Source organism: Ceratotherium simum, chromosome 16 (assembly GCF_057802395.1).
Source record: "Ceratotherium simum simum isolate JZ-2026a chromosome 16, ASM5780239v1, whole genome shotgun sequence".
NCBI lineage: Eukaryota > Metazoa > Chordata > Mammalia > Perissodactyla > Rhinocerotidae > Ceratotherium > Ceratotherium simum.
In genome coordinates, this window is record NC_141915.1 from 2117789 (window position 1) to 2145471 (window position 27683).

General features: G+C 56.2%; 2 protein-coding genes across 8 annotated transcripts; both read right to left on the minus strand.

The window, feature by feature from the left end:
* Positions 1-4764: 4764 nt before the first annotated feature.
* On the minus strand, positions 4765-18653 carry B9D1 (B9 domain containing 1). Of its 7 annotated transcripts, none has more exons than XM_087440324.1 (9): positions 18481-18652; positions 16809-16877; positions 14931-15042; positions 10894-10990; positions 9634-9696; positions 7338-7496; positions 7069-7183; positions 5368-5435; positions 4902-5050 (listed from the first exon to the last, which is right to left on the minus strand). In XM_087440324.1, the coding sequence occupies exons 1-8, from the start codon at positions 18541-18543 to the stop codon at positions 5412-5414; spliced, it is 702 nt and encodes a 233-aa protein (XP_087296450.1). In that variant the 5' UTR covers positions 18544-18652; the 3' UTR covers positions 4902-5050; positions 5368-5411. The 7 variants fall into 7 exon arrangements, with proteins under 7 accessions (XP_087296449.1, XP_004433071.1, XP_087296450.1 ...); XM_087440325.1 differs by having other exon boundaries at positions 4987-5134; positions 18481-18653; XM_087440323.1 differs by lacking the exon at positions 7338-7496 and having other exon boundaries at positions 4765-5134; positions 18481-18644.
* Positions 18654-19693: 1040 nt separating this feature from the next.
* On the minus strand, positions 19694-25957 carry LOC101404379 (serine protease 33-like). Its single transcript, XM_087440239.1, has 7 exons — positions 25870-25957; positions 24651-24748; positions 23954-24059; positions 21656-21800; positions 21314-21573; positions 20584-20750; positions 19694-19933 (listed from the first exon to the last, which is right to left on the minus strand). Exons 1-7 carry the CDS (start codon positions 25955-25957, stop codon positions 19712-19714), a joined length of 1086 nt encoding a protein of 361 aa, XP_087296365.1. The 3' UTR covers positions 19694-19711.
* Between the last annotated feature and the right edge of the window lie 1726 nt (positions 25958-27683).

Sequence of the window (27683 nt, forward strand, 5' to 3'; positions counted from 1 at the left end):
GAGGGAGGGCCCAGTGCTGACCTCTGCTCTGGGGCTGCTCTGCACACCCATCTTTCTGTGCTGAAGATCTGGCCCCCTGGCGCCCACGTGGGGAGCAGGAGTCAGTAGGGAGGGTTTGCCAGAGCCTGGATCAGCCGGGGGTCCACTCCAGGACAGGCGAGAAGGGTGTTCGTCCGGGTGCTCTGGGTTACCTTGCGGTAACAAACCTCCACATCTCAGTCGCTTCACACGACAAGTTATTTCTCACCAAGTACGTGTGTGGCTGCACAGCGCTCCAAGCAGTGGTGGGGGACCGCGGCTGCTTTCATCTTGTGACACTGCCACCCTCGAGGCACAGCCCTGAAGGCTGCCGTGGAGGGGAATGAGTGAGCAGAGTGAGACGTGCTCCAGATTTCTTAGGGGCCAGGCCTGGAAGTCCGCGGCTTCCACCCTTGTCCTAACACCAGAACCGGTCCCATGGCTCCATCTAGGTGCAGGGGAATGAGAAGTGCAGGCTTCCTTTGCGCCCAGGGGGACGGGAAATGGGTTTGTCACAGCTGGCCCTCTAGTCACCAAATAATTATGCAGGGAACCACATCCCCTCCCCCTAGGGAGGCCTCAGGTCCCATCCAGTCATCTGTAGAATCATGAAAGAGAATAAATGGTGGTGGTTTGTTAGCAAGAGAGAACAGGAGCACACACACAATTCTTTTCTAGACATGAGCCTACTTAATTTCTTGTTGCCTTATCCCCAAGCTTCTTTCAACTTCATGGTAACTGCTGTGAGGCCATTTGGGACATTGGGGGGAGGGCCACCCTCTTAATCAGATATTTACCCAAAGGCTGAGTTACTTCTCCAAATGAGAAGTTTTCTAGGCCTTTATTGCTCAAAGCATTCTTCAATCTCTTCCCATTTGAGTTCTAGAAAGTTTCCTTTTCCAACCTTTCGATGCCAAAAATTTTTGGATTCTCTTTATTTCCTGTCATTTCTGCTTGCAAACTGGCCATTTCTTTCCTGAGCTCATCCCTTTACTGTGATAACTCTCCAAATACAGCCAACAGTAGCCACCACATACCACACGCCTGCCATCTCCCCCCTCCTCAGAGCCGTGGGCGCAGCAGGCGCATGACCCCCTCCCAAGTTAGCACAGGGTCTCACCTCAAGTTCTGTCCTGCTCTCCAGCCGTTTATCTCTTCTTCCTGCATGCCGCCCAACTGCTTAGCTAATGCCACGTACGTTCATGTGGATTTTGTTTTGGTCTCAGCAAAAAACCCACTCCTGATACCAACTGCCATATCAGAATAGAATGGGCTCTGCAGGAATAAACCCCAAACTCTGGCTGAACCCAATAAAAGTTTCTCACAGAATGCCCACTGGGGATGTTCCTGGCAGCTCAGTGACCCAGGCCCCTCCCTCATGATGCGCCATCTTCAACAGTGGCCTCAGGGTGCTGTGGAAAAGGAAGAAGGAGAAGGATGGCTCACGGGAGGTGTTAAACGAGTCAGAGCTCTAAGTGGTGAACATCCTCTCAACCCACATTTCCTACATTTCCTCAGCCTGAGTTACACACAGGGACCCACCTGGATACAGGGGCCCAGGAAATGCAATCTTGAGCCCAGAGGAAAAGGAAATGGGCTGGTGAACACAGCTGTGCCACAGTGGAGGACAGAATGAGGAGCAAGTGAGGGGTGAGCTTGGGGGCCGCAGGCCTTGACTGCTCACGTAGATGGTGACAAATCTCCACCTGCTCCCCAACTCCCAGACGCAAACACACGCCCTCAGCCTCCAAAGTTCCAGTGTCGTCCTCTTGCCTTGACTGGGAAGAGGCATGAGGGAGCTTTCTGAGGGGATGGTAACATTCTGTACCTTGATGGGGGGTGGGCATGCACTTGTCCAAACTCAGCTCCTGGTACACTTAAGATTTATGCATTTCATTGTATGTAAATGTTCCCTCAAAAGAAAAAACCCCACCTAAAAACAAATATGGAACTCCAGTTAATGGTAAGCATGCTGAAATATGCAGGTGTACTGATGTCTGCAGTTTATTTTGAAATGCACTAAAAATAGGACGATTGATGGAGAGATGAAGAGTTGGGTAGACGTAAAAACACCAGGACAGGAAAATGGTAATGGTATCATCTAGGTGCTTTGTATGAGTGTTTACTGTAAAGTTATTTCAACTTTTCTGTTTAAACATTTTAATAGTAAAATGTTGGGGCCGGCCCCGTGGCGCAGCGGTTAGGTGCGTGTGCTCCGCTGCTGGCGGCCCGGGGTTCGGATCCCGGGCGCGCACCAACGCACCGCTTGTCAAGCCAGGCCATGGCGGCGTCCCATATAAAGTGGAGGAAGATGGGCACAGATGTTAGCCCAGGGCCAGTCTTCCTCAACAAAAAGAGGAGGATTGGCATCAGTGTTAGCTCAGGGCTGATCTTCCTCACAAAAATAAAGTAAAATAATAAAATGCTGAAAAAAATTTTTTAAATTAGGAAATTAAACAATGAGAAGAGGGTGAGCCACTACGTCAAAGGTGCTGACAGACGGGGTACCTGTGACCTGAGACTTGCCCATGGACTTGACAGGACGGCGGTTTCTGGGCAGTGACAGGGAAGAAGGCCAATTGGCACGGGTGGAGGGGAGGGAGGAACAGAATGCAGCCCCTCAAGGCGCTGCACTAGGATGAGGCAGAGGAGTGGAGAAGCACGTGGAGGGCCCAGGGTTTTTCTTCATGTGGTGGTTCTGTAAGGTAAGAGAGCACATGTGGAGGCTGGTGTGAATAACCCCGCAGAGGAAAGCACACGGGGGAGGGAGGGAGAGCTGCGGGAACGACACCCGTGAGAAGCCAGAGGGCATGGGATCTCGTCCACACGTGAGGGGCGGCCTCAGGCAGGACCAGGTAGGACCACGGCGTTTCTGGAGCAAATGTAGGTTGGTGTCAGATGGCGTGGAGGGAACATGAGGGAGTCTGTCTTTCCATTTCCTCATGAGCACTTCAGCTGAGGGGAGCGGGTACTGGAGGTTTGAAGAGGAAAAAAGGTGTGAATGAGTTTTCTCAGGGAATGCAAGACGGAGGTGCCTAAGGAAATAAGGGGCGTTGCTTAGCAGCACTGAGGGAGACCTGGCCAGGGACCTAGCGTGGGCAGTCCTCGGGCTGGCTGCTCTCTGACCATGCCTCGGCCTTCAGCGGGTGGCTAGGTTTCACGAGGGCTGAGGTTGGCCAAGTGAGAGATAAACAAACAGACAGGGCACAAGAGTTGAGCGTGTATGAAGGGAAAGTACGTGTGAATGACGACTGAATTCAAAATTGGGCAGGGAGGAAAGGAAAGGAGGGGCTAGCAGTTGGCACAAAGAGGGTCTGTGGGTGGCTTGGAGGAGCTGGATGGAATGAAGGATGGTTGGAGTGGAGACCACATAGGGAGGGAGCCGTCTGGAAGAGGGATGCTTGGATGCACATTTTGGAGGTGATGTAGTCATTGGTAATAAGAAACAGGCTCTGGCCATGGGAGCGGGCAGCTACTGAGGGGCACAGGGCAAGGGAGGAGGCTAGAGAGAGCCCAAGTTGTGGGGAGATCTTCCATGTGGGCACTGATGTTGCCAAGACTAGCTAGAGGGAGCGACAGGTCATCAGGCCTTTGGTGGCTGTCAGTAGTGTGGTCTGATGGCCTGGCTGTCGAGGGAGCTGGGATGGGGAAGGAGGAAATGCTAATAAGGGGCAAGAACACAAACCCCGTCTCCAGGCTCACGGTGGATGGCATGTGGGAGCAAAAAGATACCGGCTTTGAGGGCTGCAGCGGGCAGCGTAGGCTTCAGTAGGGGTCAGAGGTGGAGGGAATTTTCCATTCAAAGAGGGTTGGAATCACAGGAATTTTGCTGATGACAGACCACGAGTTCCAGAGCACACAGTGAGTTGGGGGCAGGGGCTAGGAGTGGCCCGAGCAGCATAAACTTCTGGTGCTGAGAAGTAAGTGTGATAAAGGGCAGAACACGGTCAGTTCATGTGGCCTCTTACAGCAAGTGTGAATTACAGTCAGGGCGGTGTGTAGTGACCAGGCTGGTGGTCTCCAGGCTTAGGGGTGGGGTGACTAGGAGGCTGGGGCAAGGCACTTGGTGGCCGCCTGAAATCCTGTGAGGGTGGTGTGCAGGCCTGGGAGGAGACTGAGCAAGCTCTGGTCCCACCCCCAGAGGGCTCACCCGGAGCTGCGGGTGACGGGGGACACACTGCCTCTGCTGGGCCCAGGCTGTGTGGGGAGAAGGTAAGAAGGCCCAGCCTCGGGCTGAGGGTAAGGTGAGAGGGGGACTCCACCACAGCAGGCTGCGAGGGCTGGCTCACAGAGCACAGGTGTGGGCCGCGGGGCTCACCTTCCTCTCCTGCTGTGAGACTTGGCAGAAGCTGGAATTCCAGCAGCTTCCTACTGCTGGGAGGTCTTCAACCCTGACCCCTGGGCTGCGGAGTTGGGGGGCAGGCAGAGGCCTGGCTGGTGGCCTCACCATTCAGCTCCTGCTGACAGGCTTTTCTCCTTCTCGCCAGGGGAGGCTGGCAGTCATGGAGCATGGCCGGCACGGGTGCCAGGCACCGAGCAGGCAATTCTCCTTAACCCCCAAAGCCCCCACAGTGGATGACGCGCTTGTCTTAGGGATGAGCATGTTGAAGCGCAGAAAAGGCCACACAGCCCTGAGTGGCAGAATCAGGGCAGAGCCAACGCTCATGTCCTAGTCGGCCATCCTGGTGGTGGCCTGCTCCCGTGGGGGAGGTGCTAGAGGGGAGAGGAGGCAGCCCCAGGCCTGGGCTCTGTAAAAAGGTAAGACTTTATTGTATAACACCCCCACCCCAGGCTGCACTTCAGGCAGATGATCCGTGGCGGACTCTCCCGAAGGATGCCCTGCGTTACTGGAGAGCTGCTGGTCTGCACAGAGGGCAGTGGAGGGGCCCTCACCGGGGGAGGCCCGGGGGCGGGCTGGGCCCCAAGACGCCCTGTGTGTCTGGAGGCCCAGTGTCGTAGCCCAGCTTCCTCATGTCCTTGGTCACCACGTTGAAGAGGAGAGTGACAAAGCCCTGGGAGCGGACACGCGTCACTGGGGACAGAAGGGCAGTGTCAGTCGGGCTGGGGCAGAGAGATCCAGGCTGCTTTGGGACTCTCTCGGCCTCAGTGTTCTCTCCTGTAAAATGGGACAGCACTTGGCCTATGTCCTCACTGGGAGGTGAAAGGGCTGCAGCGGGGACAGACAGACACGGACAGCCCTCCAACCAGGCCCACAGCTGGGAGGTGCTCCCGCAGGACCAGCGTCTGCGTGCCTGGCAGGTCCCTGGCATCCCCCGTCTGTTTCCTGGGGACCCACCTAGTCCCTCCCAGGCCCCAACCTACCCATGGAGTGGGGGGATCAAGCTTTACCTTCCCGGCCTTCACCCTGAGCCACCACCTTGGGGTCTGTGTACTCAGGCCGCCGTCCCATGAACCAGCTGGGAAGACAGGAGAACACTGGATGAGCACGACCCACCCCCCCACCCCGGATAGCCCTCAGACACTGGACATGGGGTCTCTCTTTGCTCCAGAAACCAGCTGCCCTCCTCCAACCCCTCCCCCAGGGCCAAGCCCCGGGCAGAGCCTCCCACACCCACCGTCCCTCTGCCCATCTGAAAAGCACGGTGGTGGAGTCCATGGAGGCCTGGTGGGCTTCCACCAGACCCCTGGTGCTCTGCAGCCCCATCCCTCCTCAGCTGGATGCCAAGCTTCCCCATCACCATCACCCATGGGTCTGGTTCACTGAGGCTTAAAGCTGAGGGAGATCTGGGGCGGGGTGGGGTGAGGGCATGGCTCGAACCCAGGTGGAAATCCCAGGAAGGCAACAGCAGCTGAGGTGGGGGAGGGGAGAGGAGCCCGGGGACAGTATGACCCCCCACCCTCCCTGGGAAGGAGGGCCCCATCCCAGAGTTCAGCAACCATCCTTGGTGTGGCAGAGGCCAGATCTGGGCTCTCCACTTTCCTCTTAATAGTGTGGGATCCAGGACAAGTCACTGCCCATCTCTGAACCCCAATGTTCTCAACTGTGATGGGGATAATAATGGTACCTACCTCACGGGACTCTGAAGGCACTCTGTCCACGGCCACATAAGATGTGAACCTTACTATCTGTGGTTTGCACTCTGGGGTACACCTGCAGAGGGCGCACTTGTCTGCAGTGACACACTCCATCATCTAACGCCACTCACCCTGGTGAGGTGCCCCGACCCCCGCTGCCTTCCTTCCCCTCACAGCAGCCTGGCTCTGCGCATCCCCGCCTTACAGAGGGGAGAGAAGTCCAGTGACTCGCCCAAGGCCACAGTTAGGAAGCAGTGGAGCTGCACGGGACCACAGCCTCCCGACTCCAGGCCCCGTGGCGCTGAGCCAAGGCAGCTCCTTCCAGAGCAGCAGCCTCGCCTCCGACACACCCACTCGAGCCGGAAACAGACACGTGCACTATTCCTGGCTGGGTGGGCCAGGCAGACGCGGGCTTTGTCCTGGAGCCACCTCCCGGGCCTGCACTTTGGGGACCTGCACTGGGGAGGCCAACGATGTGACCACCTGGGCAGCGCGGGGTGCCAGGAAGGCCCCGTGGCCTCCCGTATGTAAGGAGTGAGGCCCCTGCGCCTCTCGCGGTCCCCGCACTCCTGGAAATGCCCGTCTTCTGGTGCACAGCAGCTCCCAGCACGGGCTCCGCCCTGCCCTCCGTGGAGGGGCTGACCCACAGGAGGGCCCAGCACCCGTCCAGGCACAGCCGCCCTCGACACCCGACGGGCAGGGAAGCTGGGCGGAGGCTGGGTGAGTCTTCCCTCGGCCCGGCCCACCCTGATGGTGGAGGGCGCCAGTGCCACTGGTGCTGCCCAGGGCAGGGGCTCCGTCTGCCGGCTCACGCTGCTGGGTGAAGGAACAACCGCCCAGTCTGTCCGCAGGCCATGTGCGGATGCAGTGGGGGCCTCACAGATGCCCAGCACCAAGGAAGAGGACAGGGAGGGAAATGGGGAACCCAGGGTTCCAGCCGGGGCTGGGTGGGCATCACCACCGCTCTGCACCTCAGTTTCTCCATCTGAGGAGTGGGGCTCTAACAGCACCCACCTCACAGGTTGCTGTGAGGACGGAGGCACGGGTGGCAGCCACCACGAGCCTGGCACATCCCAAGTGTGAATCCACGGAGCTGCCAGGGCCACTGCATTTCTCTCTCTGAGGTCGGCTGGGGTGGGAGAAGAGGCAGATGTTCAGGGCAGTGTTCCAGGCCAGGGCCCGAGGCAGGGGAGGACCCAGGGGGCTGGAAGAAGCGAGGCAGGGGAGGCAGGTGGGGGAGAGGGCACGAGGTCAGCAGGGCCAGAGAACTCGGGGCTCGTCACCTGCTAGTTGAAGGTGATCCTAAATGCAGACGTGAGCCTGAGTAGTTTCTAAAGTGGTGTTTTCGGAAAACCTTTTTTGTTACTATGTGAAGACTAGCCAGAGGTGCTGTCGTAGGCTGAATAATGGCCCCAAAGATACCAGGTCCTCGTCCCTGGAACCTGTGGATGTGACCTCATTGGAAAAAGGATCTTTGCAGATGTGATTAAGGTGAGGGTCTTAACATGGGAAGATTATCCTGGATTATCCAGGTGGACCCTAAATGCCATCCCAAGTGTCCTTGTGAGAGCCCAAGGAGATTTGATACAGGGGAGGCCGTGTGACCGCAGAGGCAGGGACCTGAGCAATGCGGCCACAAGCCAAGGCAGGCTGCAGCCACCAGAAGCTGGAAGAGGCAGGAACAGACTCTCCCCTAGAGCCTCGGGGGGTGTGCCTGCGGACACCTTGATTTTGGCCCAGTGATGCTGGTTTTGGACTTTGGCCCTCAGAAGTATGAGAAAATAAATTTCCGTTGTTTTAAGCCATCAAGTTTGTGGTAATTTGTGACGGCGGCCACAGGAAACTAACGCGGGCTGAGAGCGGGAATGGGCAGGCCAGCGAGGCTGACAAAGGACGGACGGGAGGCCATGGGAGAGCAGAGGAGGGAGCCACAGAGGATGCCAGGGAGCGGGGAGGCAGGGAGGGCTGCGGATGACCCCAGGGCTCTGGCCTGAGCAAAGGGGGCTGCTGGAGCCAGCTGCTCAGTGGCCTCCACAAAGCTTGCCTGGGAAGATTCTGTCCATCAAACTGCCTCCACTAATCAGACCTTTCCCCAGCTTCTGTAACTCAAGCACAGGCCGCCCTGGCAGTTGAGAGCCCCTCCAAAGGGCGGGAGATGGCCCCTGCCCCGAGCTGCTATCCCTCAGCACCAGCAAAAACCCTGACTGCTTTACAAGCTGTGAGGCCTAACTTGCTCAGGAGTGGAACCCTCTCCACAGCGAGAGCTCACGTGGAGGCCCAGACTCTCCCCTCAGAGCCGTGGGACATGGAGTGGCATGAACGTCCTGGCCAGGATGGCTGTGTGGACACTCAAAGCCCGGAACCTTCCCCGGACCCACTGACAGGCACTACCGCCCTCCCCCACTTCCCCGACAGCCCTGTGGGGTGGGTGTTGTCACCTCCGGCTTACACTGGTCCAGGGCATCTGGCTAATAAGCCCCTTCCCAGCATGGTGGCCTCTTAGAGCTTCTAGGGGCAGTGGGCACCCAAATTCTCCCCTCCCCAGCCACCACAGCTCAGTGAGGCTCCCTTGGCTCAGGCCCGACACTGTCTCTCCACCCAGCAGGGCTCTGGCCAAGCCTCACCCTGATACTGGCTAGGCCTGCAGGCAGCAGCTCGCCAGCGGCCGCCTGGGCACCCAGGTGGTCCTCCATTTCCCCCTCATCCTGGCTGTGAATGGAGGGCTCAGGGCCCATGCCCAGCTGACCTGCTGGGGAGCAGTGGTGGCTTGCAGCTGAGCTGAGCTGACGGGAGCTTCTGTCCCCAAGCTTGAGTCAGTCAGCCAGGGCCCAGCTGGCCCTCCAGCTCCTACTTGGATGTGGTAAGGGGCAAGAGGCCTCTGGGCCGCTCTTCCTTGTCATTTGTCCACAAGCATGCCCCGCAGGCGCTGTGTCCCGGCGGACCCCCGCCTCCCTGCCGTCTCCCCCCACATTCCCCCTTGCTCACCACTACGAGCCACACCCACCTCTTGGCTGCTCCTAACACACTAAGCTCACCCTCTCCTCAGGGGCTTGCACATGCTGCTCCCTGTGCCTGGAACACTCTTCTCCCAGACCTGCCACGTTGGCCCCTCGCCTCTGCTCTAGTATCTGCTCAGGTGTCACCTCCCTGCAGAGGCTGCCACCTGTGAGGGCGTTTAGTGACTGACTGATAGAAGATACCTACTAGGATGGTTATTACTGTTTCAGGTTGTCTGGCTCCCCCTGCTGTAGCCCCTCCTATCTCACCTTTTTAACGTGACATTATGTCATGGGCCCTTTCCCATCTGACAAGAGTTTTTCTCTGCTCCATCTGACAGACATTTAACAGGGCACAGAGTAAAACTGCATGGCCTTATGCTGCCGGGACAGTGGCCGAAGGGGGCCCAGTGATCCTCAGCAACCCCACAGAACCCGTTTCCATTTGTCCCCAAAAGACGGAGCAGCCTGAAGATCTGGCGAGGCTACCTGGCACAAACGAGGGGTGGAACGCGACGTCCCTCCCTCCACTCCGACCACCTGCGTCAGAAGGAGGGGCCGGGGGGATGTGTAGAAAACTCACCTTGTAAACTTCTGCAGTTTAGACGTAGATTCTGGGACAAACATGGGGATGGTCCTTTTGTGCCTGAAACAAATGTTTTCACAGACAGAAGTGCTGAGTAACAGAAAAGTGACGGAACTTTCTGAGCCTCTGGCAAGCAGCGAGCAGGAGCACTCCCAGATCAGGCAGTGCCAAGTCAGAGCCCAGGCTGGCCGTGCCCGCTGTGCCCAGGCCGGACGCCGAGTGCTGAGAGAGCACCGTGGACAGCAGGCCTGGACCCTGCCTCGCACGGCTCAGCGTCCCGGGAGCGTCTCGTTTCTTTCAAAGGGTCAAGAGGATGCTGAGGGTTACAAAAATCAAACGTGGGGTCCTGGCTCACACCGTGACCCTCAAAGCCCTGTCCTTCTCCAGATGTCCAAACGTGCTGCCATCTTCCAGGCCCTATTGGGATGCCCTTCCTCCAGGAAGCCCCTGACACTGGCCAGGGTGCAACCCCTGCTGTGGTTACCTGCCCCAGTCCAGTCCCTTCCTCAGAGCCGGGGATCCTGCCCCTCACCTGCCTGGTCCCTCCCTCCTGTCCACGCCCCCTCCCCTGGCATCCTGCACTTTGTGTTTCCACAATAACACTCAGAGCACTCAACACACGCGCTGCTCCTCCTCCTCCCTCCGCCTTCTCTACACAAACCCCTCGTCTTTTAAGGTCAGCTACCCCTGGCCCTCCTCTGTGCCCAGAATACCCTGCATCCGCACCTCGTCACTGTGCCTAACTAAAGAGAATCACGTCTTTCCATCTGTGTCTGGGGGCTTCTGAGGGCAGGGCCTGTGTGGTCACACGTGTCTGACACACCTGTGTCCTGATGCCGGCAGAGCCAGGTACAGAAGGGGTATCGGTGGGGCGCACAGCACACTGAGGGAGGGAAGAGGTGCAGGAGGGAGTGTCCCAACTCCAGACCCTCCGTGCCCGGAACAAGCTGCAGCTAGACCCAGCTCCCCTCAGGATGCCCTGTGCTCCCTGCCGGGACCTCCGACACTCCCTGCCTCCCCACCTGCTGCTTGGGCGGCAGCATTAGCCTCACCCACGTGGGTCTCCTCCCAGCCATGGGATGCAGCCCCACCTCCAAGCCGAGCTGCCCAGGCCCCTGGGGACCCCAGCACGTTCCTAGTCTAGAGGTGAAGGCTGTCTCAGGAAAAGCCCTGCTGAAGGTGCCCAGGCCCCTAGGCCAGCATGGCCCAGCAAGGGACGGGCTGAGGCCCAGGGCCCAGGTCAGAGTGAGGACCTACCGGCCAGGGGAGAAAGGCACGTGCACCGCCCCGTAGCCTCGGACCACATCGTTCCCGAACACGTCCGGCCCGTACACGCTGAGCACGATCTGCGGCCCTTGGGGAGGACAAGGCAGGGGGTCAGCACGTGGGGATACTCAGGGGAAGGTACAGGGCAGAGAACAGGGAGGATGGCGCTCAAAGCCCTAGGGGTGTGGGCTTGCTGAAGGGCAGGAGCGGACATGGCACCCCTCTGCACCAAGGGTTTCTGCCAAGAGGCAGGCGGGGAGGCTGGGGAAACTGGAACCTGCTGGCCAGGCCCCTGGCTCAGTCCAGATGCCCGAGTCACCGAGCTCAGATGCTGCCCAATTCTGTCTTTCGACAGACACAGGAAGTGCCTCTGGAGGCCCTGTTCAAGGCACGAGGACCCAGCTGTGCACTGAGCAAAGGGCCCACTCTTGGGAGCTTCCCTTCTGATGCAGACCACAAGGGCTCCCGGGCCAGAGAGGGGCTGGTTTGGGGTGTCCATGGGAGAGGTCAGAAAGCAAAGGGCTTCCATGCATCCTCCTTTAAAATATTAACACTTCCACCTGTTCCCTGCTGACATCGAGGCGTATAGGTCCTTTCACCTCTGTCAGCACATTCGTCCTCTGGACGCAGGCGACAAATCATCGCCCCAGGTGACAGGTGAGGCAGTGAGGCCCAGGAGGCAGCCTATCAGGCTCTGATCCTGTGACTACTAGCACTGGCCTAGGCAATAACCTCACCTCTCTGCCCCTCAGTCTCCTCATCTCTAAGACACTTGGAACAGTGCATAAGTGCCCTGTCCATCACTACCCCTCAAAGGTAAGCACTACCCTTTCTTTTTTTTTTCCTGGGAAAGATTCGCATCTTCCTCTATTTTGTATGTGGGTCACCACCACAGCATGGCTGCTGACAAGGGGTGTGGGTCTGCGCCCGGGAACTGAACCCAGGCCATGGAAGTGGAGCACACCGAACTTAACCACTAGGCCATGGGCTGGCTCCCAGATAATCACTATTCTGAATTTTACAAAGCCACTTATTTTCTTTAGGGTTTCACCACCAAAGAACGCATCCCAAACACAGTACTTTGGTCCTACCACTGTTCTGAACTTTACGTAAATGGAATCACACAATACACAAATATTTTTGTATCCAGCTGCTTTTTTTCTTTTTTTTTTTTTTTGTGAGGAAGGTCAGCCTTGAGCTAACATCCGTTGCCAATCCTCCTTTTTGCTGACTGGCCCTGGGCTAACATCCGTGCCCATTTTCCTCTACTTTATATGGGACGCCGCCACAGCATGGTTTGATAAGCGGTGCACAGGTCCACGTGTGGGATCCGAACCTGCGACCCCTGGGCTAACGCAGCGGAGCACGCCAACTTAACCACTACGCCACCAGGCCGGCCCAGAAGCCCTTAATTTTAATAGTCAAATCTATGGATCTTCTTCTGTAAGGAGTCCTTTTAAAAACTCTTCCTTTACCCTGATATCCCAGCTCTAGTCTCCCATACTATCTTCCTGAAGCTTTACTATTTTGCTTTTCCCATTTACATTTATAGAGCCATTTGGGATGGACTTTTGTGTATGCATGACATGAAGCAGGAACTGGGTTTCATTTTTTTCCCGTGCATGTCCAAGTGTCCCAGCACTGCTTATCAAAGACTCTCTCCCCTCCTACTCGGCAGTGTTCCGTGGCTATGAATCCACCATCTACACGGGCCTTAGGCCTGTCTGGGGGCCTCTATGGATGTTTGTCTATCCTTGTGTCAAAACTACACTGTCTTAGTTATCGTGCTTTATAATTAAAGCTTCATATCTGGTGGAACAAGTTATATTTTCATATTATTATAAATAATTTATTTTTAAAATATTTTCTATTTGCTTTTTATATAGAACAGAACACATAAATATTTTTAACACAAAAAGCAATTGATTTTTTTTTTTTTGCTTGATGAAGATTAGCCCTGAGCTAACACCTGTTGCCAATCTTCCTGTATTTGGTTTGTGGGTCGCTGGCACAACATGGCTGACAAGTGGTGTAGGCCCCCCCTGGGCACTGAACCCAGGCCACTAAAGCAGAGCGTGCCAAACTTAACCACTAGGCCATGGGGCTGGCTCCCAGAAAGCAACTGATTTTTGTATAGTGATCTTATATCTGGCATTCATGCCAATTTATTAACTCTAATAATTTATCTGTAGGTTATTTTGGAAATTATACATACACAATTAGGTCATCTGTGGATGAAAGTTTTGTTCTTCCTTTCTAATTCTTTTTTTTATTGAGGTAACATTGATTTATAACATTATATAAATTTCAGGTGTACATCACTATATTTTGGTTTCTGTGTAGTCTAATTCTTTTATTTGTACAATGTGGGTTGTGGTAACAAGCTTCCTGATTTGAGAGAAATCTTTCAAGATTTCACTAAAAAAAATGATGTTTGTTCTAAGTTTTTTATAGATAGACTTTATCAGGTTAAGGAAGGTTCCTTCTATTCCTAGTCTGCTAAGTTTTTATCATGAATGGATGTTGAATTTTATCACATTTTCTTCATTTATGGGAATGACCACGACTTTTCTTCTTTTTAATGTGGTGAATCACACAGGTGATTTTAGACGTTACACAAGCTTTATATTTCTGGAAGAAACCCTACTTGCTCACGATGTATTATCCTTTTTGTATCCTGCTAGATCCAGTTTGCAAATATTTTGTCTGGGAGTTCTGCAACCACCTTCAAGGTCTGGAATGGTCAGGGGCTGGTCTCCTTCCCTTTCTCCCTCCCTCTCAGAGCACAGCTCTCTGAGGTCTTGGCCCAAGTTGCTGGGATTTTCCTGACTCTTGTGCCCCCAGCCCAGAGAGGCTGTCAGAAGTCTTGATCAGCCTCTCAGTCGGCTCTGCTGGAAGCAGCAGACACTCCTGGGGGATGGGAGTAGGGCCACATCTCTTCACTTCTGTTCTTCTCCTGGATCCTGACCTGGTAAACCTCTACTGCTTTGCTAGCTCTCTGATACCTTCAAGTAGTTGTTTTTTGGTTTTACTTTTTAATATTTTATTTGCCTCTCCTAGCTGTCCTCAGCAGGAGGAGGTTGGTCCGTTATCTAGTGGCCCATTCCAGGAAGCCTATGGAAGTTTCTTACTCACGGATGATGACAATAGGATGGCAGTCCCTGCCCAGGAGGCCCGCCAGGCAGCCCCTGTCCTAGACCCTCTGCACCTGGTACGCCTGGGACCCAGCCACGTGCAGCAGAAAGGCCCAGACTGTGAAATCAGAAGGTCCTAAAATCAAATCCATGCTGAGCTACTAGATGTAAAGCTAGATGTCACTTTTTTTGAGTCTCAGTTTCCTAATACGGGAAAAGAAATGGAGAGAAATCTTCCATCAGAAAAGTTTAGGAAGCTTGGACAAGCCCACACAGGGAGAGTATTCACAGCCCCCCTGGAGCTAACCCCAGGCTTTGCACACAGTAGGCGTTTATCAAGTGAGTGAACAACTACCAGACAAGGTAGGAAGTCAAGACTGCAAGCAAGGGAGCCTTTGGGAAGGAGGGCAGAGGTAGGAGGTGGGAAGAGTATCCCAGCCAGAGAGAAAAGCATGAACCACAGCCCAGAAAAGGGGACTTGAGGGACTTGCAAAGGAGCAGCAGGTGGCTCGGGTTTGGCTGGAGCACAACATGTGACGGAAAGTTGAGAGACATCAGGCTCAGCTCTCCAGGCCAGACTGCTGCAGCCCTGGACACCGGGCTCTGCCCTTCACAGGCACGGAGCTGTCGAAGGCCTCAGGCTGGGGCCTCACTACTGATTCAGGGTGAACTTCCAAAAGCTCACGTGCACAGCATGTGGATGAACTGGGGTGGGGTAGGGCGGGGAGGAGGAAGTGGCGGAACAGCCAGGTGGCGAGAGAGCGCAGTACACGGCTGGTGCAAGGGCCCAGGGGATGGGCAGTGAACATCTGAGTGCGGACAGTGGTGGGCAGGATGAGGCCGAGACTGTCCTGGGGGCACCTCCCCGTCCCTGCAGGGCCCCTGCGGACTCACAGCCATAGGGGTTGGTGCTTTTAAAGGTGACGTCGATGGGGAAGTTCCACACCAGTGCTTGCCGCACATCTTGGCTCTTGGATGTGATCTGTGAGATGCCCTCTTCCAGACCCTGTGAGACAACGACAGTGACAGCTGGTGTCCAAGTTCCAGGCTGCCACGCCCCTCCCCTTAACCTGGGCGAGAGTCGGGAGGGGTATCTTCTTCACTTTCTTCTGCCAACACACTAACTTCCAAACACAGGGAACTAAGAGATAATGGAGCAGCTCCTAGGTCTTTCAACGTTGTGGTCCATTAGAGCCTGACAACCTGAGGAGCCACCCTCCACTCGTGCACGAGACCTCGTCCCCTCCCGCCTGAGCCAAGGAAACGGCTCCAGCACGTGGCTACTCTCTCCTCCATCACCAGCTTTCCCAGAGCACTCCCATAGGAGTGCGTGTGTATGTAATCTTCTCTGTCACAGGGCAAGACTCATAACTCTCCTTCCTCCCCGCATAGACTCAGTCTTGGCTCCCGTTTACAGCAAACCTCCTCAGAAGAGCTGTCAATACTCGCTGGCTCCAATTCCTTCTCTGCTTTTCTTCCATGAACCCACTCCATCTGACTGCAGGCCCCCACTCTACTGAAGTGTTTTTGTCAAGCAACACCAGTGACCTCAGCATCGCTACCTTTAGGTCACTTCTGTCCTCATCTGATGTGGCCCACCAGCAGCATCCGCTCACTTCCTGACACACTTCCTCCGCTCGGGTTCCGGGACACCTCCCGTCTTCGGATCCCCGCTCCATCACTCCTGCCGCTTCCTCCTTGGTCTGCTGCACCCGAGCTCAGCCTCCGGGCCCTCCTCCGCCTGCACGTGGGATCTCAGCGTCGCAGGGCTCTCAGTGTGGGCTATGTGGATGGTTCCCAAGCGTGTGTCTTTGGCCTGACTCCAGGTCAGCACTGCCCTACCTCCACTGCTCACCCTGCACCTCCACTTGGGTCTCTGGAGGGAACCTCCAACTTAACACACGCCGGGCTCAGCTCTGCAGAGTTCTCCCACATCTGCTCCATCTACAGTCTTCTCATTGAACGGCAACTCGGCTTCCCAGTGCTCAGGCTAAAACGCTTGGCATCATTCTTACCTCCTCTCTCTCACACCCCACATCTGTCCAACAGGGAAACCTGTTGGTTCCATCTTCAAGAGAGACCTGAAATTCACCCCCTCTCACCTCCCCCACTGCTGCCTGCCCGTGCTGCCATTGTCTCTCGCCTCTCTACTGTAACCGTCGATGGTCTCCCTGCCTTGGCCGTTATTCCCCACAGTCTACTCTGTATCCCCAGCACCCAGACGAGGAAACAGGCTCAGAAAGGTGAAGGAAGCTCAGCCTCCATTTCCTCAACTGCTGTGAGGATTAAACAAGTGCTCTGCAAACAGTAAAGGGTGGTGCAGGCCAAGGCTGTCATCAGAGTTCCTCTCCTGGGAGGACAGACTGTTCCTTGGGAAGTCTTGGAAGGAGAGCTCCAGAGTCCTCCCCATGGGCTGAGGAGAGGCCAAACAACGAAGGGACCAGCCCAGAGTGTCTCCAGCTCAGCCACGTCCAGACTGGCTCTCTGGGGCCTGCCCGCCTGTGCTGCCCACACGCTCCTCTCTGCTGCCGTGTGCAAGCTCCCAGGATAGGGTATGTGAGTGAGCACGGCCTTGGGGGACGGGTCAGGGAGCCCAACAGCGGCTGCGTTCTCCGCTCCAGCTCCACTAGCAATAAACTCACGTTCGCATCCCTCCAAACTGCCTACTCGCAATTGGTTCCGCACCGGGAGGGAAGGGGTGTGATGGACACCTTCAGAAACCCCAACAGTCATGACGGCTGTGAGTAAGGAAGGCCCAAGAGGCCAGCTTACCGCCGTGGGGGCCCAGTCCTGGCCGTACACAAAACAGTACTTGCAGTAGAGATCATCGTACTCAGGAAACTGGAAAACAAGCACACATGGGTTCTGTTTACGGGGACTCATGCTGAGGCCAGCACGGCGGCTAGGGAGGTGGAGGCGATAGGAATTCTGAACAGGGGCCCCTGGGGTGCGGTCTAGGAGACAGCTGGGGATGTGGACATGGAGGGGCTGGGTCCAAGATGTGGGAGTCCGAGGGGAAGGCCGGGGCTGTTACTGCCCCTGGGCCTTTGCTCAGGCTCTGCCTTCTGTCTGACATGCCCTTCCCATGCCTCCATCTGGTAAACTCTTGCTCATCCTTCAAAACTTACCCTTCAAGGAGCCTATCCTAACTTCCAGGCTGTCTTAAGGGCCACCTCCAGGCTTCTTCAGCCCCTGGTGCTTCCCTCCATCAAAGTATTGATTGCCTGTGTTTATTTGTGTCCACCCCATTAGACTGTGAACAAGGAACAGGTATGATACCTTTCAGTGTCCCCAGTGCCTGGCACAGGGGTGGGCACAGAGCAGGTCTAAGGGAATGGCACTGAGTGAAAAGTCTGAGAACCAGGGTGCCAACAGGACCCAGAGCATACACACGGCTGGAGCTGAAAACCTAGAGAGGGAGGGGCCTAGAGCGGGGGTGGGGGGGTGGGTGCTGAGAGCTGAGACCATGACTCAGCACAGCTGAGGGTCCCTAACAGGACGAGAGGAAGAGGGGGAGGCGGTCTCTGTCTCCCGCACTAGGCCAAAGCAGAGATGGATGGAGTGGGAGCATGGGGCAGCATCCTTGACAGAACCGGAAGGCAGGAGACACCAGGCCCCAGCAGAACGTTACCTAAACCATCTCGGTTAATTCTCACAATAATATAATAAAATAATAATAATAATAAAACACCATCTCCAACAGCCTGGAAGGGCAGTCTGGCAAAGCTTGGACGTCAGACAGACTAGGTTTCAAATCCCAGCTTTTTCCCATTTGTAAATTGGGGATGCCAGTAATACCTACTTCACAGGGTTGTTGTGAGGACTGAATGAGCACTGCTGAGCACGGAGTTTGGCATATATTTTATATGCCATATATTTTATACGTTTTACATAGAGAATGGTTTTTATAAAGTGTACAAGGATGGAAAGTAGCGTCCCCTTCCGTCTGACAGACACACCCTCCCTGGATCATTCCAGGCCACCACCATCGTTGGATCGGATTAACCGAATCATTCTAACCCAAGTTCAAGGGTCTGAGGGTTCAGAGTGCCGAGCACTCCCTGCGCCCGGGACTCAAACACTGAGGACCAGGCCCTCAGTGCCCGCCAAGCCTCGGCTCCTCCAGCTGCACCCGCGTTAGGCTCCTGGCCGTGACTCAACAAAGTGGACACGATTCGAGCCAGGGGCCACAGCCTTAACTGAGCGTGACCCCGGTACTAGCTCAGCCTCTCGAGGTCTGTTCCATAGCCGCACATCGGGAATAAGGATTCCCAGCCCACCCGCGCCAAGCCCCTCAAATGCTGGTCCCCTCCCCCGCCTAACCGAGGGAGAGAGGCTCGGAGGAATCACGCGTCTCTGCGGGACCCCCACAGCAGCCCGGGAGGTGCGGGACGGGCCCCCGAGGAGGCTGGGGGGCGGGCCCCGGCGGGGTCCAGGCGCTCACCTGGGCGCTCTCCACCTGCCCGTTGACCATGAGCAGGAAGACGCTGGGACCCGCGGCCGCCATGGCAAGCTGGGGGCGCCGGGAGGAGACCCAGGCAGCGCGCGCGGTTGCTAAGAGGCGCCGGGCTGCCCTGGAAACAGACGGCGTGGCGCGCGGGACACGTTTCTTAGAAGCTGGACCTTTGCGAAGGCGCGTGCGTGCGGGTAGAGGTGCGCAGGCGCAGTCAGCGGCAGCCTTGGAGAGGGGCGGGGCTTGTGAGGGGCGGGGCTCCGCGGCCCCACCCTTCTCCGGGGCGCTGGGACCGGTCCACGCGAGGCCCGGGCCTGGAGTGTGGACCCGTTGTGTAGAACCCAGCCCCCCGTCCTGTCCGGTTAGGTCCGCAAGAGTGTGTGAGGTCCCGCACCCGGCCCTGCTCCGCCCGGAAGCGCGGAGGCGCGCCCCTGACTCAGGCCCGCTGGAGGCCAAGTGGTGCAGACAGCCGTCAGCCACGAGGTGTCGCTGTGGCGCCACCGGGAGGGCGCGGGGGGGCGGCGGGGAGGAGCCTGCGGGGCGGGCGGGCGGTCCCCGCGTGTCAGGGTTACAGCGTGAGGGCCGGGAGCGCAGATGAGGGTCTGGCCGCCGGGGTTCTGGGGAGTCTGGGGACGAGCAGTTCCCTGCCTCAGGTTAAGGGGATGCTCCCTTGTGGCTTTTGAGACCCTCGACCCCGAAAAAGTTTAATAAACAAACTTGTGAGGGACTACAAGAACCCTTAAATTCAAGCCACCGCTCCTCAATGTGAAGCGGGGAAACCGAGGCCCGCGGAGGGGCCTCCCAGTCACCCAGCCGTCGGGGGAAGAGTGAGCCGGAGCCCACGGCTCTGTCAGGACACTTCAGATGACAGTGACTCCTTGGCTGCCCCAGTAGGTCACAGCTTCTGTTAACACATCGCTCTGGTTCCTCTTAGCACGCGCCGCAGTTCGTATTTACACGTTTTTTATTGCCGTATCTGGGCTCCTGCTCGCCTCCCCCACTAGACTCCATGAGCACAGTGGCCAGGTTGATCTTGTGCCTGGTTGCCGGGTGCATGGTAAGCACTGGTAACGGCTTGTTGAATGAATGAATGATTGAATACATTTCCGTTACACAAAGGAGGAAGCAGATTCAGAGAGGGGAGGTGACTGGGACACAGTCATAGCAGCAGGTGAGTAACTGAGCCAGGATTCAGACCCAGGACTCCACAGGCTAAGGACCCTCACTGCCTCCTCTTCTTGGTCTTGGGCAAGATCAAAGGGCACTTCTTAGCCAAGGCGTAGAAGGTGGCCTTAGAGACCTTATCTCTGATCCAGGGAATGAAGGGATACACAGGCATGTAGACTTCAGGGAGGCGGGTCCCCACACAGCGACTCCAGGTCATCATGCCCTGCAGCAGCCAGAGGCTACTTTGGGGGCAGACCAGGGGGGTCCCATCAGACACCTGTGCAGGAGAGAGAAGGAAGGGTAACAGCCAGCCTGGACCCACTAAACACCGCCCCCCCAGGTGAGCAAAGATACCTGATGACGGGAGGGGACTGGGCAGCCAGGGTTCATGCCTCTGACAGGAGAGGCTGAGGCTGGGCAGGCTGGATGGGTGGGAGCCCAAATGCAGCACACGGAGCTCAGGCAGGGGTTGTCTGCCTCCCCAGGGACGTGGTCATACCCCCTTCTGCACCCCTCACACCCTCTCTTTCCAATTAAAATGCTTTCTCCTACAAATTCTACCACTCTCTCCCAACTCTTTCCTCCTTGTGCCTTTGAGGCTCAGAATTACACAAAAGTCAGTTTTCAACAAAAAGGCTTGCGATTGTCAAATAACCAGGGGGCTCTCGGTAGTTTAAAACCTGGCTATGTCAAAGACTGCCCCACATTCGAACAGGACCTAAAGGGAGAGTTTCCCCAAGGGACTGGAAACTCTGGGGTGGCCAGCAGGGGTGCGGCTGAGGCAGTTCTCTGTGTGATGTGGAATGGGAGACCCCAGGAGGATGGGAGGGTGACCAGGCCTGGCTCTACCAGGTTTAGTGGCATGAGGAGGCACTGTGGGGGAGCGTGCGTCTCGAAGCCTGCTCAGGGCGGGGCTGGAATCCTCACCACCAGTTCAGGATGGCTGTAGGGGAGCCTGGTGCACTGTGAGCCCTTGGGCAGGCTGAGCTTCAGGTCAAGACAGTCAGGTTGGAGGCGAAAGGCATCTTTGCAGGACCCGATGTCCAGCGGTTTCAGCGGGACACTGTGCAGCTCTCGCGGTGGGATGTAGGGATCTGCACGTGCGGAGGGGAGGAGGGGGGCGCACCCTCAGCCAGGACCAACATCCTGCGGGTTTGCACCCGTCCTGTGCTGCTGGTTGCTAACATACTGCAAGGCTTCCTTACCTGCCCTAAGTCTCCCCACCGCCCGCCCCTCCGAGAATACCCTCCTGGGCCTCCAGTCCTCCCTGACACTCCTCATCCCCACCTCCCTCTTAGTACAGCTCCATCCTCTGGTGGACTCGCCCAGTCCTCTCAGGGAGACTTCAAGCCTGCTGAGATCTGGGATACACTGTGGGCCAGGGAGGGGGCGGGGAGAGTGCCCAGTGCCAGCCGTCCGGGCCAGGTGGGGCTGGAAGCTGACTTAGGCATAGCAAGATGTCAGTGCCCACCCTCTCCCCTGCCCATGGTGCCCACTGGGCAGCTGACCAGAGCTCAGTTGTTCTCTGGGGCTCAGGGACCCCGAAGATGACTGCATCTGCAGGGTCCCAGCTCCACCCTGGCTGTCATGTTCACCTTACCCAGTCCAGCATCCCCCGCCGCCCTCAACCATCCCAGGCATCTACTCCCATCCTCACCAAAATCAGGCTCAAACCCCTGGGCCCAGCAGAGCTGCCACCAGGGGGAAGGCTGGGAGCAGGTGGCCAGAGAGATAGGCTGCACAGCACTGCTGAGCGATGGTGGGCTTTTCAGCCGGGCCAGGGCCATGCCACCAGACCCAGAGCCCTCGGGCCCTCCTGGGGACAGGAGCAGCTCCTCCACGCTGGATGTGCTCTCACAAGCCTCCAGTGCCAGTCGATTTGGGCCCAGGGTCACAGTGAAGAGGGACAGGGGCCAGCTGTGGAGAGCAGGAGCTAGTGAGTCTGGGGGCCTCTGTCCCAGAGCACCTCTCCACCACCCTCCCTGGCCCCTGCACCTACCTGCCAAAGCAGTTGGCACCTGTGAGCACCCACTCTGGGGAGATGAGGGCCCCCTCGCAGCGGTACCTGGTGTCCAGGAAGATGCTTGCCTGCCAAGGCCACGTGGCTGGGCCCTTCCTGCTATAGGCCTCGGCTGGCCTGGGCCCTGCGCCGCGGGAGAATGAGGCCTCACAGCCCAGCTCTGGGCCTGGAATCCTGCCCTTCATCTCTTTCCCATCTGTCCCCCCATCTTTCCATCCAGGCCCTACTAACCTGCAGCCCCAGCTCCCACTGCTTGCCCCTCCCGCTTGAAATCAGACCATCTGCGGTGGACTCCTGTGCGGCCTGGAGAGAGCTCCTGAACCTCTCGGGTCCCCTTTTCCTCGTCACACCGAGGAGGTTGTTGTGAGGATTAGATGTGATAATATACATCAAATACTTAGATCACACTGAAGCTCAATACGTTTGCAGCTACTCTTATTATTAAAGGTAGTTCTTGGAATTCTCATGCTTTTTTATGCGTCCAGGTTTGCACACGCTATTCTCTTTACCTAGCATATCATGCCCTACCTTCTCCAACTAGAGAACTCCTATTCAGCCTTCAAAGCCCACCTTTGTGAAGTCTTCTTTGATCTCCTCTTCTCGTCCCCCTATAATCTGCGCCTTGGGAAGATTTCCTCCCCTTCCTGCCCAGAAGCTCATTATAGGTGGGTGTCCAGCTCTGCTTGCTTTTCTGTCAAGACAGGGAGCTCACTCATTACCAAGGCAGCTGGGCCTCCTTTAGCTGCCCTGCCCCGTAAAGCTGGTTCTCCAGTCTGGATCTTCAAAGGTCAGTCCCCATCCACATGGAGCTCCTCCCTGCAGACTGGACAACCCTGCTGCCTGTCACCTGCTCTATCTTGCACCCAGGTTCCTGTTCCTTGAACCCAAGGCTGGGTTACCAGCTTTAAGAGACATGGACTCAGCCCTCAAGGGATGGGCAGCCACCTCTGCAGCAGCTCCCTGCCTTCCCCTCTGCTCCGCAGGCGCCCTACCCCTTACCCACAGCTCCTCACCAAATAGCAGCGGCAGCAGCAGCAGCAGCAGCATTGGTAGAGGGGCCCCGGGTCTCGTCCCCACTGAGTCTGGCCTCCTCCCTGTCAGCCCAGGAAATTTAACCTCTCTAGTGCTCTCCCTACCACCCCCATGAGGCCCACGTCACTAGGCAAAGGGGAACTGGCCTGGGGAAGAGGAAGCTGCTAAGGCAGGCCTGTACCAGGGTGGACGGCAGGGGACAGGCGTCTTGCAGGCCTCGGCCCCTCCTGGCTGAAATCAATAGCCTCCCCCCATCCTCCCCTTCTTCCCCCCCCCAAGGCTTGGTAGACCCCCACTGCAGGCCCCTCAGGCACCCCCACAGGAGCAGTGCTACAGCCTCTCCTGCAGGTGGGGCGTCAAGGCTCAGAGAAGTGAGGAAGGGACTTGCCAAGATCACAGTGCGTTGGAACCAGAATCTTTGTGACTCCAAGTCTCCAGATGGTTCCTCTTGCAGCCCTTCTAGGTCTTTCTTCCTGGCTCAGCCTCTCAGCTCTTCAGTGGAGGGGCCATGCCGAGAATGCCTGTCGATTCTCTGTGAAATGGGGCACAGACAGGCCCACGGTTGAATTCCATAAGTGACACAAAGCCAAGGCCCTTTGGGGCCTGTCAGGTCCCCCTGGCCCCTCTTGCAGCTGGCCCGCCTCCCCCTGCCTCCTGGCCTCACAGTACTGGGTGCACGTACACCACCTTCTGAGAAATTGTGTGGATGTATTTATTATTTTTTTGGTGAGGAAGGGTCCCTCTGAGCTAACATCTGTTGCCAATCTTCCTCTTTCTTTTTTATTTTTTTTTTGCTTGAAGAAGATTCACCCTGAGCTAATATCTGTGCCAGTCTTCCTCTATTTTGTATGTAGGTCGGTGCCACAGCATGGCTGATGAGTGGTGTAGGTCTGCGCCCAGGATCCAGACCTGTGAACCTGGGCCGCTGAAGCGGAGTGCGCCGGCCTTAACCGCTACGCCTTCGGGGCCGGCCCTGTATTCATTTTTTATTGAGGTGGAATTCACATGACTGAAAACCAGCCCTTTCCACGTGTACGCTGCGGTGGCGTTCAGTACACCACGCTGTGTTTGCACAGGCTGTTCCTTCACACCGGGAATATCCCTTCCATCTTTTCTGCCTGAAAGCTTCCTCTTGAACTTCAAGATCCAGATAAACGTCCCCTCCTCCAGGCTGCGTTTTTTCTGACCCCCATGTTGGTCTAGGGGCTTCCTCTGGGCCCCTCAGCACGTCAGTCATGGCCCTACCGTGAAGAGGCTGTGGTCTGACTCCGTCTCCAGACCACGTCAGAGCCCCCTGAGTGCTACGGAGGGCGGGCGCAGTGGAGCCACTCTCTAAATGCTCGTCAGATGACTGCGTGAGTGAGTGAACAAGCGACGGGAGGCCTTTGGGGGACACTTTGAGGGGCTCTGGAGCCTGTGGGCCAGGGCTGAGCCTTGGTTTCCAGCAGAGGGAGGGGCTAGAGTCAGGGAAGCGAGAAGACTCAGGGCCCCAGCCTCCAGCAGGACAGCAAGATAACCAGGCCTGGGTCTGAGGCACAGCCCAAGGTAGGGTGCAGGGCCCTCGTTTCTGTCTCTGGCCCATCTCCAACTTACAGTGTCACCCTGGGCACGTCATTGCCCTATTCTGGGCCTCAGCATCTACATTAGGAAGAAGAGGGCGTTGCCTGCACTCTCTCATTCTCCTGTGAAGTCATTTGAAGGGCGGGGGAAATCCTCGGCCTCTCCAAACCCGCCTCAAGGGCGGGGCACGCCCTCTTCACCCCCAAAGTGCAAGGGGAAGTGCAGGGAGCAGCTTCTTCCAGGAGCTGACCAGCAGAGGGAGCTGTAGGGAAGTGGGTCAGCCGCAGACTCTGCTGCTCACTGGCCTGTGACTGACCTGGGCTGAGCGCTTCCCTTGTCTCAGTCTCAGGTTCCAGGAAAATGGGGATCGTAAATCCCCTACCTCCAGGGCTCGGTAGATGGTAGCAACAGTCTCCACAGTGAAGGTGGTGATGCGTTTGGAGTCCAGCTTGTAGACAGACACGTTGAATTGTGGGCCAACTTCGGGAAAACGTTGTAGGTCTTTAAAAGCCGTTCATCTTTAATCCAGTGGATACAACCTCAGCGTCAGCCAAAGCCAGGCAGGTGAGTGAAGCATGCCAGGTCACTCTTTGGGCGTATGGCACAGCGGTTAGGCTGCATGTAACAGAAAACTCCATCAGGCCTTAAATACATAGGGGTCGTTTGTCTCAAACATCCAGACAGTCCAGAACTGGTAGGGCAGCTCGGCTACGCCAACAGGGACCCAGGTTCCTTCTGTCCTCCTGCTCCACGTGCTTAGCGTGTGGCTTTTGTCCTCATGACCACAAGATGGCTGATTCAGCGCCAAGTGTAGCGCCATGTTGTAGGCAGAAGGGGGGAGGAGCCAAGGGGGTTCCCAGCAAGGCTCTGTGTAGGACAGGACAGCCCAGACAACCACCCATCGGATGGGGGCTTGCAGACACAGCCCGTTAGCCAGACCTGAGTCATGGGGCCACTTCTGGCTGCAAGGGAGTTGGGCAACGTAAGCATTTTTCTTTCCAGGCTCCACAGGATAGGACAGCAGGGAAAAGGCAGTTAGAATGAGTGCTGAGTTAGCCAGTTCTTCCCTTCCGTGAAGAACCGTGCTTGCTTCCGTTGCCCTTAACGAGCACGTCTCCACACCCAGCTTTTGTTTTCTTCCTCCGTTGACAGACGTGGCTACCGGAAGTCCTTGTCTGCTTTAAGAAAACACAACGGTTCCGGCATGGAAGTAATCAAGGGGATAATGGGGCGTGGTCAGCCCCAGGCAGCTGTCGAGGATGGGGTGGTACTTAAAATATTGAATAACTCATGTTCACCATGAGTTACCAATGGTGAATGAGTTACCAACGGGCACCAACCAATCTGATCAGATGCCGCATTGATCAAAACGTGTGCCCCACCAACCGGCATGGATGCCTGCTGGTGGGCCCGGCCGCCACACGCCAGCAGGAGAGCAGCCCTGGTTGTAGGCAGTGTGTCCAGGCGCCTGCGCTTCTGCTCCTTAGAAAACAGCTGGGGATTCTCCACGTTTCCTTGAGATCTCCTGATTTTGCTGTGTTGGGTGAATTCTTAGATGACACTATGTAGGTCAAAGAAAGCCTATTTGTGGCTGTTGGTACGTGATCCCTTATTTTCGGGTCCTGCTGTGGCATAGGCGCGGCCTGTCCAGCTTGTGGGAAGGGGTGGCCCGTGCCGGCCGCTCTCCATGGTCCTGGACAGATGGTTCCCTCGTCTGAGACAGCACTCCTTCCCAGGCTCTCTCAGGAATTACAGTCCAGGAGAGAGCCAGGTGGTGGAGGGAAGGGAGAAGGCAGGCCAGGTGCTAGTGGGAGAGGTTTCCTGAGAAGAGCGAGTGCCGAGAACTAGGAGAATTTAGAGTGACATCATTTTTAATGGACTGAAGTCACCAAGGCTGGGAAAAGACAACAGAAGGATGATTTAAAAAAAAAAAAAGTGTCCCAGATAAGGTAAAGCCATATGAATATCTCCACTCAGTGGTCAAGAAGAATCTCCTAAGTGGAGATTGCATCGACAAAGTGACTTCCTCAGTTTTCTTTTCTACTTGATGAAAATTTGTGATTTTTGAAAAATGCTGTTACAGAATAAACAGAACGGTGAGTTATGTTTTTACATCATATGTAGCTGATTGTAAGTACTTTTGACAGTTCTAGGATGTTTCTTTCTAATAGCCTCAAATTTTTTTCCCCTCTGAGAAGTGGTGGGGTGGATGGAGTTCCTGGTGCTACATTTTAGGGGCTGTAGATTGCAAAGTGCTCTCCCATCTATTCAGCTATGTGGTCCCCACAAGAGCCCAGGAGGGGAAGTTTGCCCCCCTCACAGGGGACAAAGCCACAAGGCTCAGAGATGGAGAGGGCCTCACCAAGGTTGCACAGCAAAGTGGGAGTGGAGCTGGCCTAGAACCTGTGTCTGTGTGTGGCCGGCTGCTGCGGGAGGTGTGGCCCTGGTGCGGGTGGGAGTGGAAGGGAGGAACGCTTGGATGGGGCTCGCGCAGGTGACCTGAATTGCTCCAATCGAGCATAAAAAATGACCATCAGGGTCACGAGAGCCCCTCTTGCTGAGCCTGGAGTCACCACTCTCCCAACAGGTACTGACTGAGCACCCACAGTGTGTCAGGCACCCAGGCTCGGCATAAAGTTGAAGAAAAGACAGACACAGCCTCTGCCCTCGTGGAGTTGACTTTCTGGTGGGGGAGACAAACGAGTGAACAGATGTTCAGAATAATTCGAGACAATGATAAGCGCTATGAAGAAAAAATAAAGCAGGGGCCGGCCCGGTGGCTCAAGTGGTTAAGTGCACGCGCTCTGCTGCGGCGGCCCTGGGTTCGCCGGTTCGGATCCTGGGCGCGCATCGACGCACTGCTTATCGAGCCATGCTGTGGCGGCGTCCCATATAAAGTGGAGGAAGATGGGCACGGATGTTAGCTCAGGGCCAGTCTTCCTCAGCAAAAAAAAAAAAAAAAAGAGGAGGATTGGCAGATGTTAGCTCAGGGCTGATCCCCTCACACACACACACACAAAAAAAAAAGAAAGGAAAGAAAAAAGAAAGCAGTGTCAATGGCTGAAGAGTGATGGGGTGAGGTTTATGCAGATGGGTGCACAAGGAAGGCCTCTCTGAGGAGGAGACTGAGCAAAGTCCCAAAAGAAGCAAAGTGGTGAGTCATGCACGGATCTGGGGGTGAGCACATCCAGACAAAGAGCACAGTAAGTGCAAAGGCCCTGAGGTAGAGAATGCTTGAGGAACAGAGAAGTGGACTGGAGCTTACTCTCACCGACTCACAAGAGACAACTGTGTGCAACTCTGCCTTCAGTGATGTCACGTCGGCAGCTTGAAATCAGCCGTAAAGGTAGTATTTACACCATGGAAATCGGCAAATGCTAACATCAGGGCTTTCTATTTTTTATATATACATTTT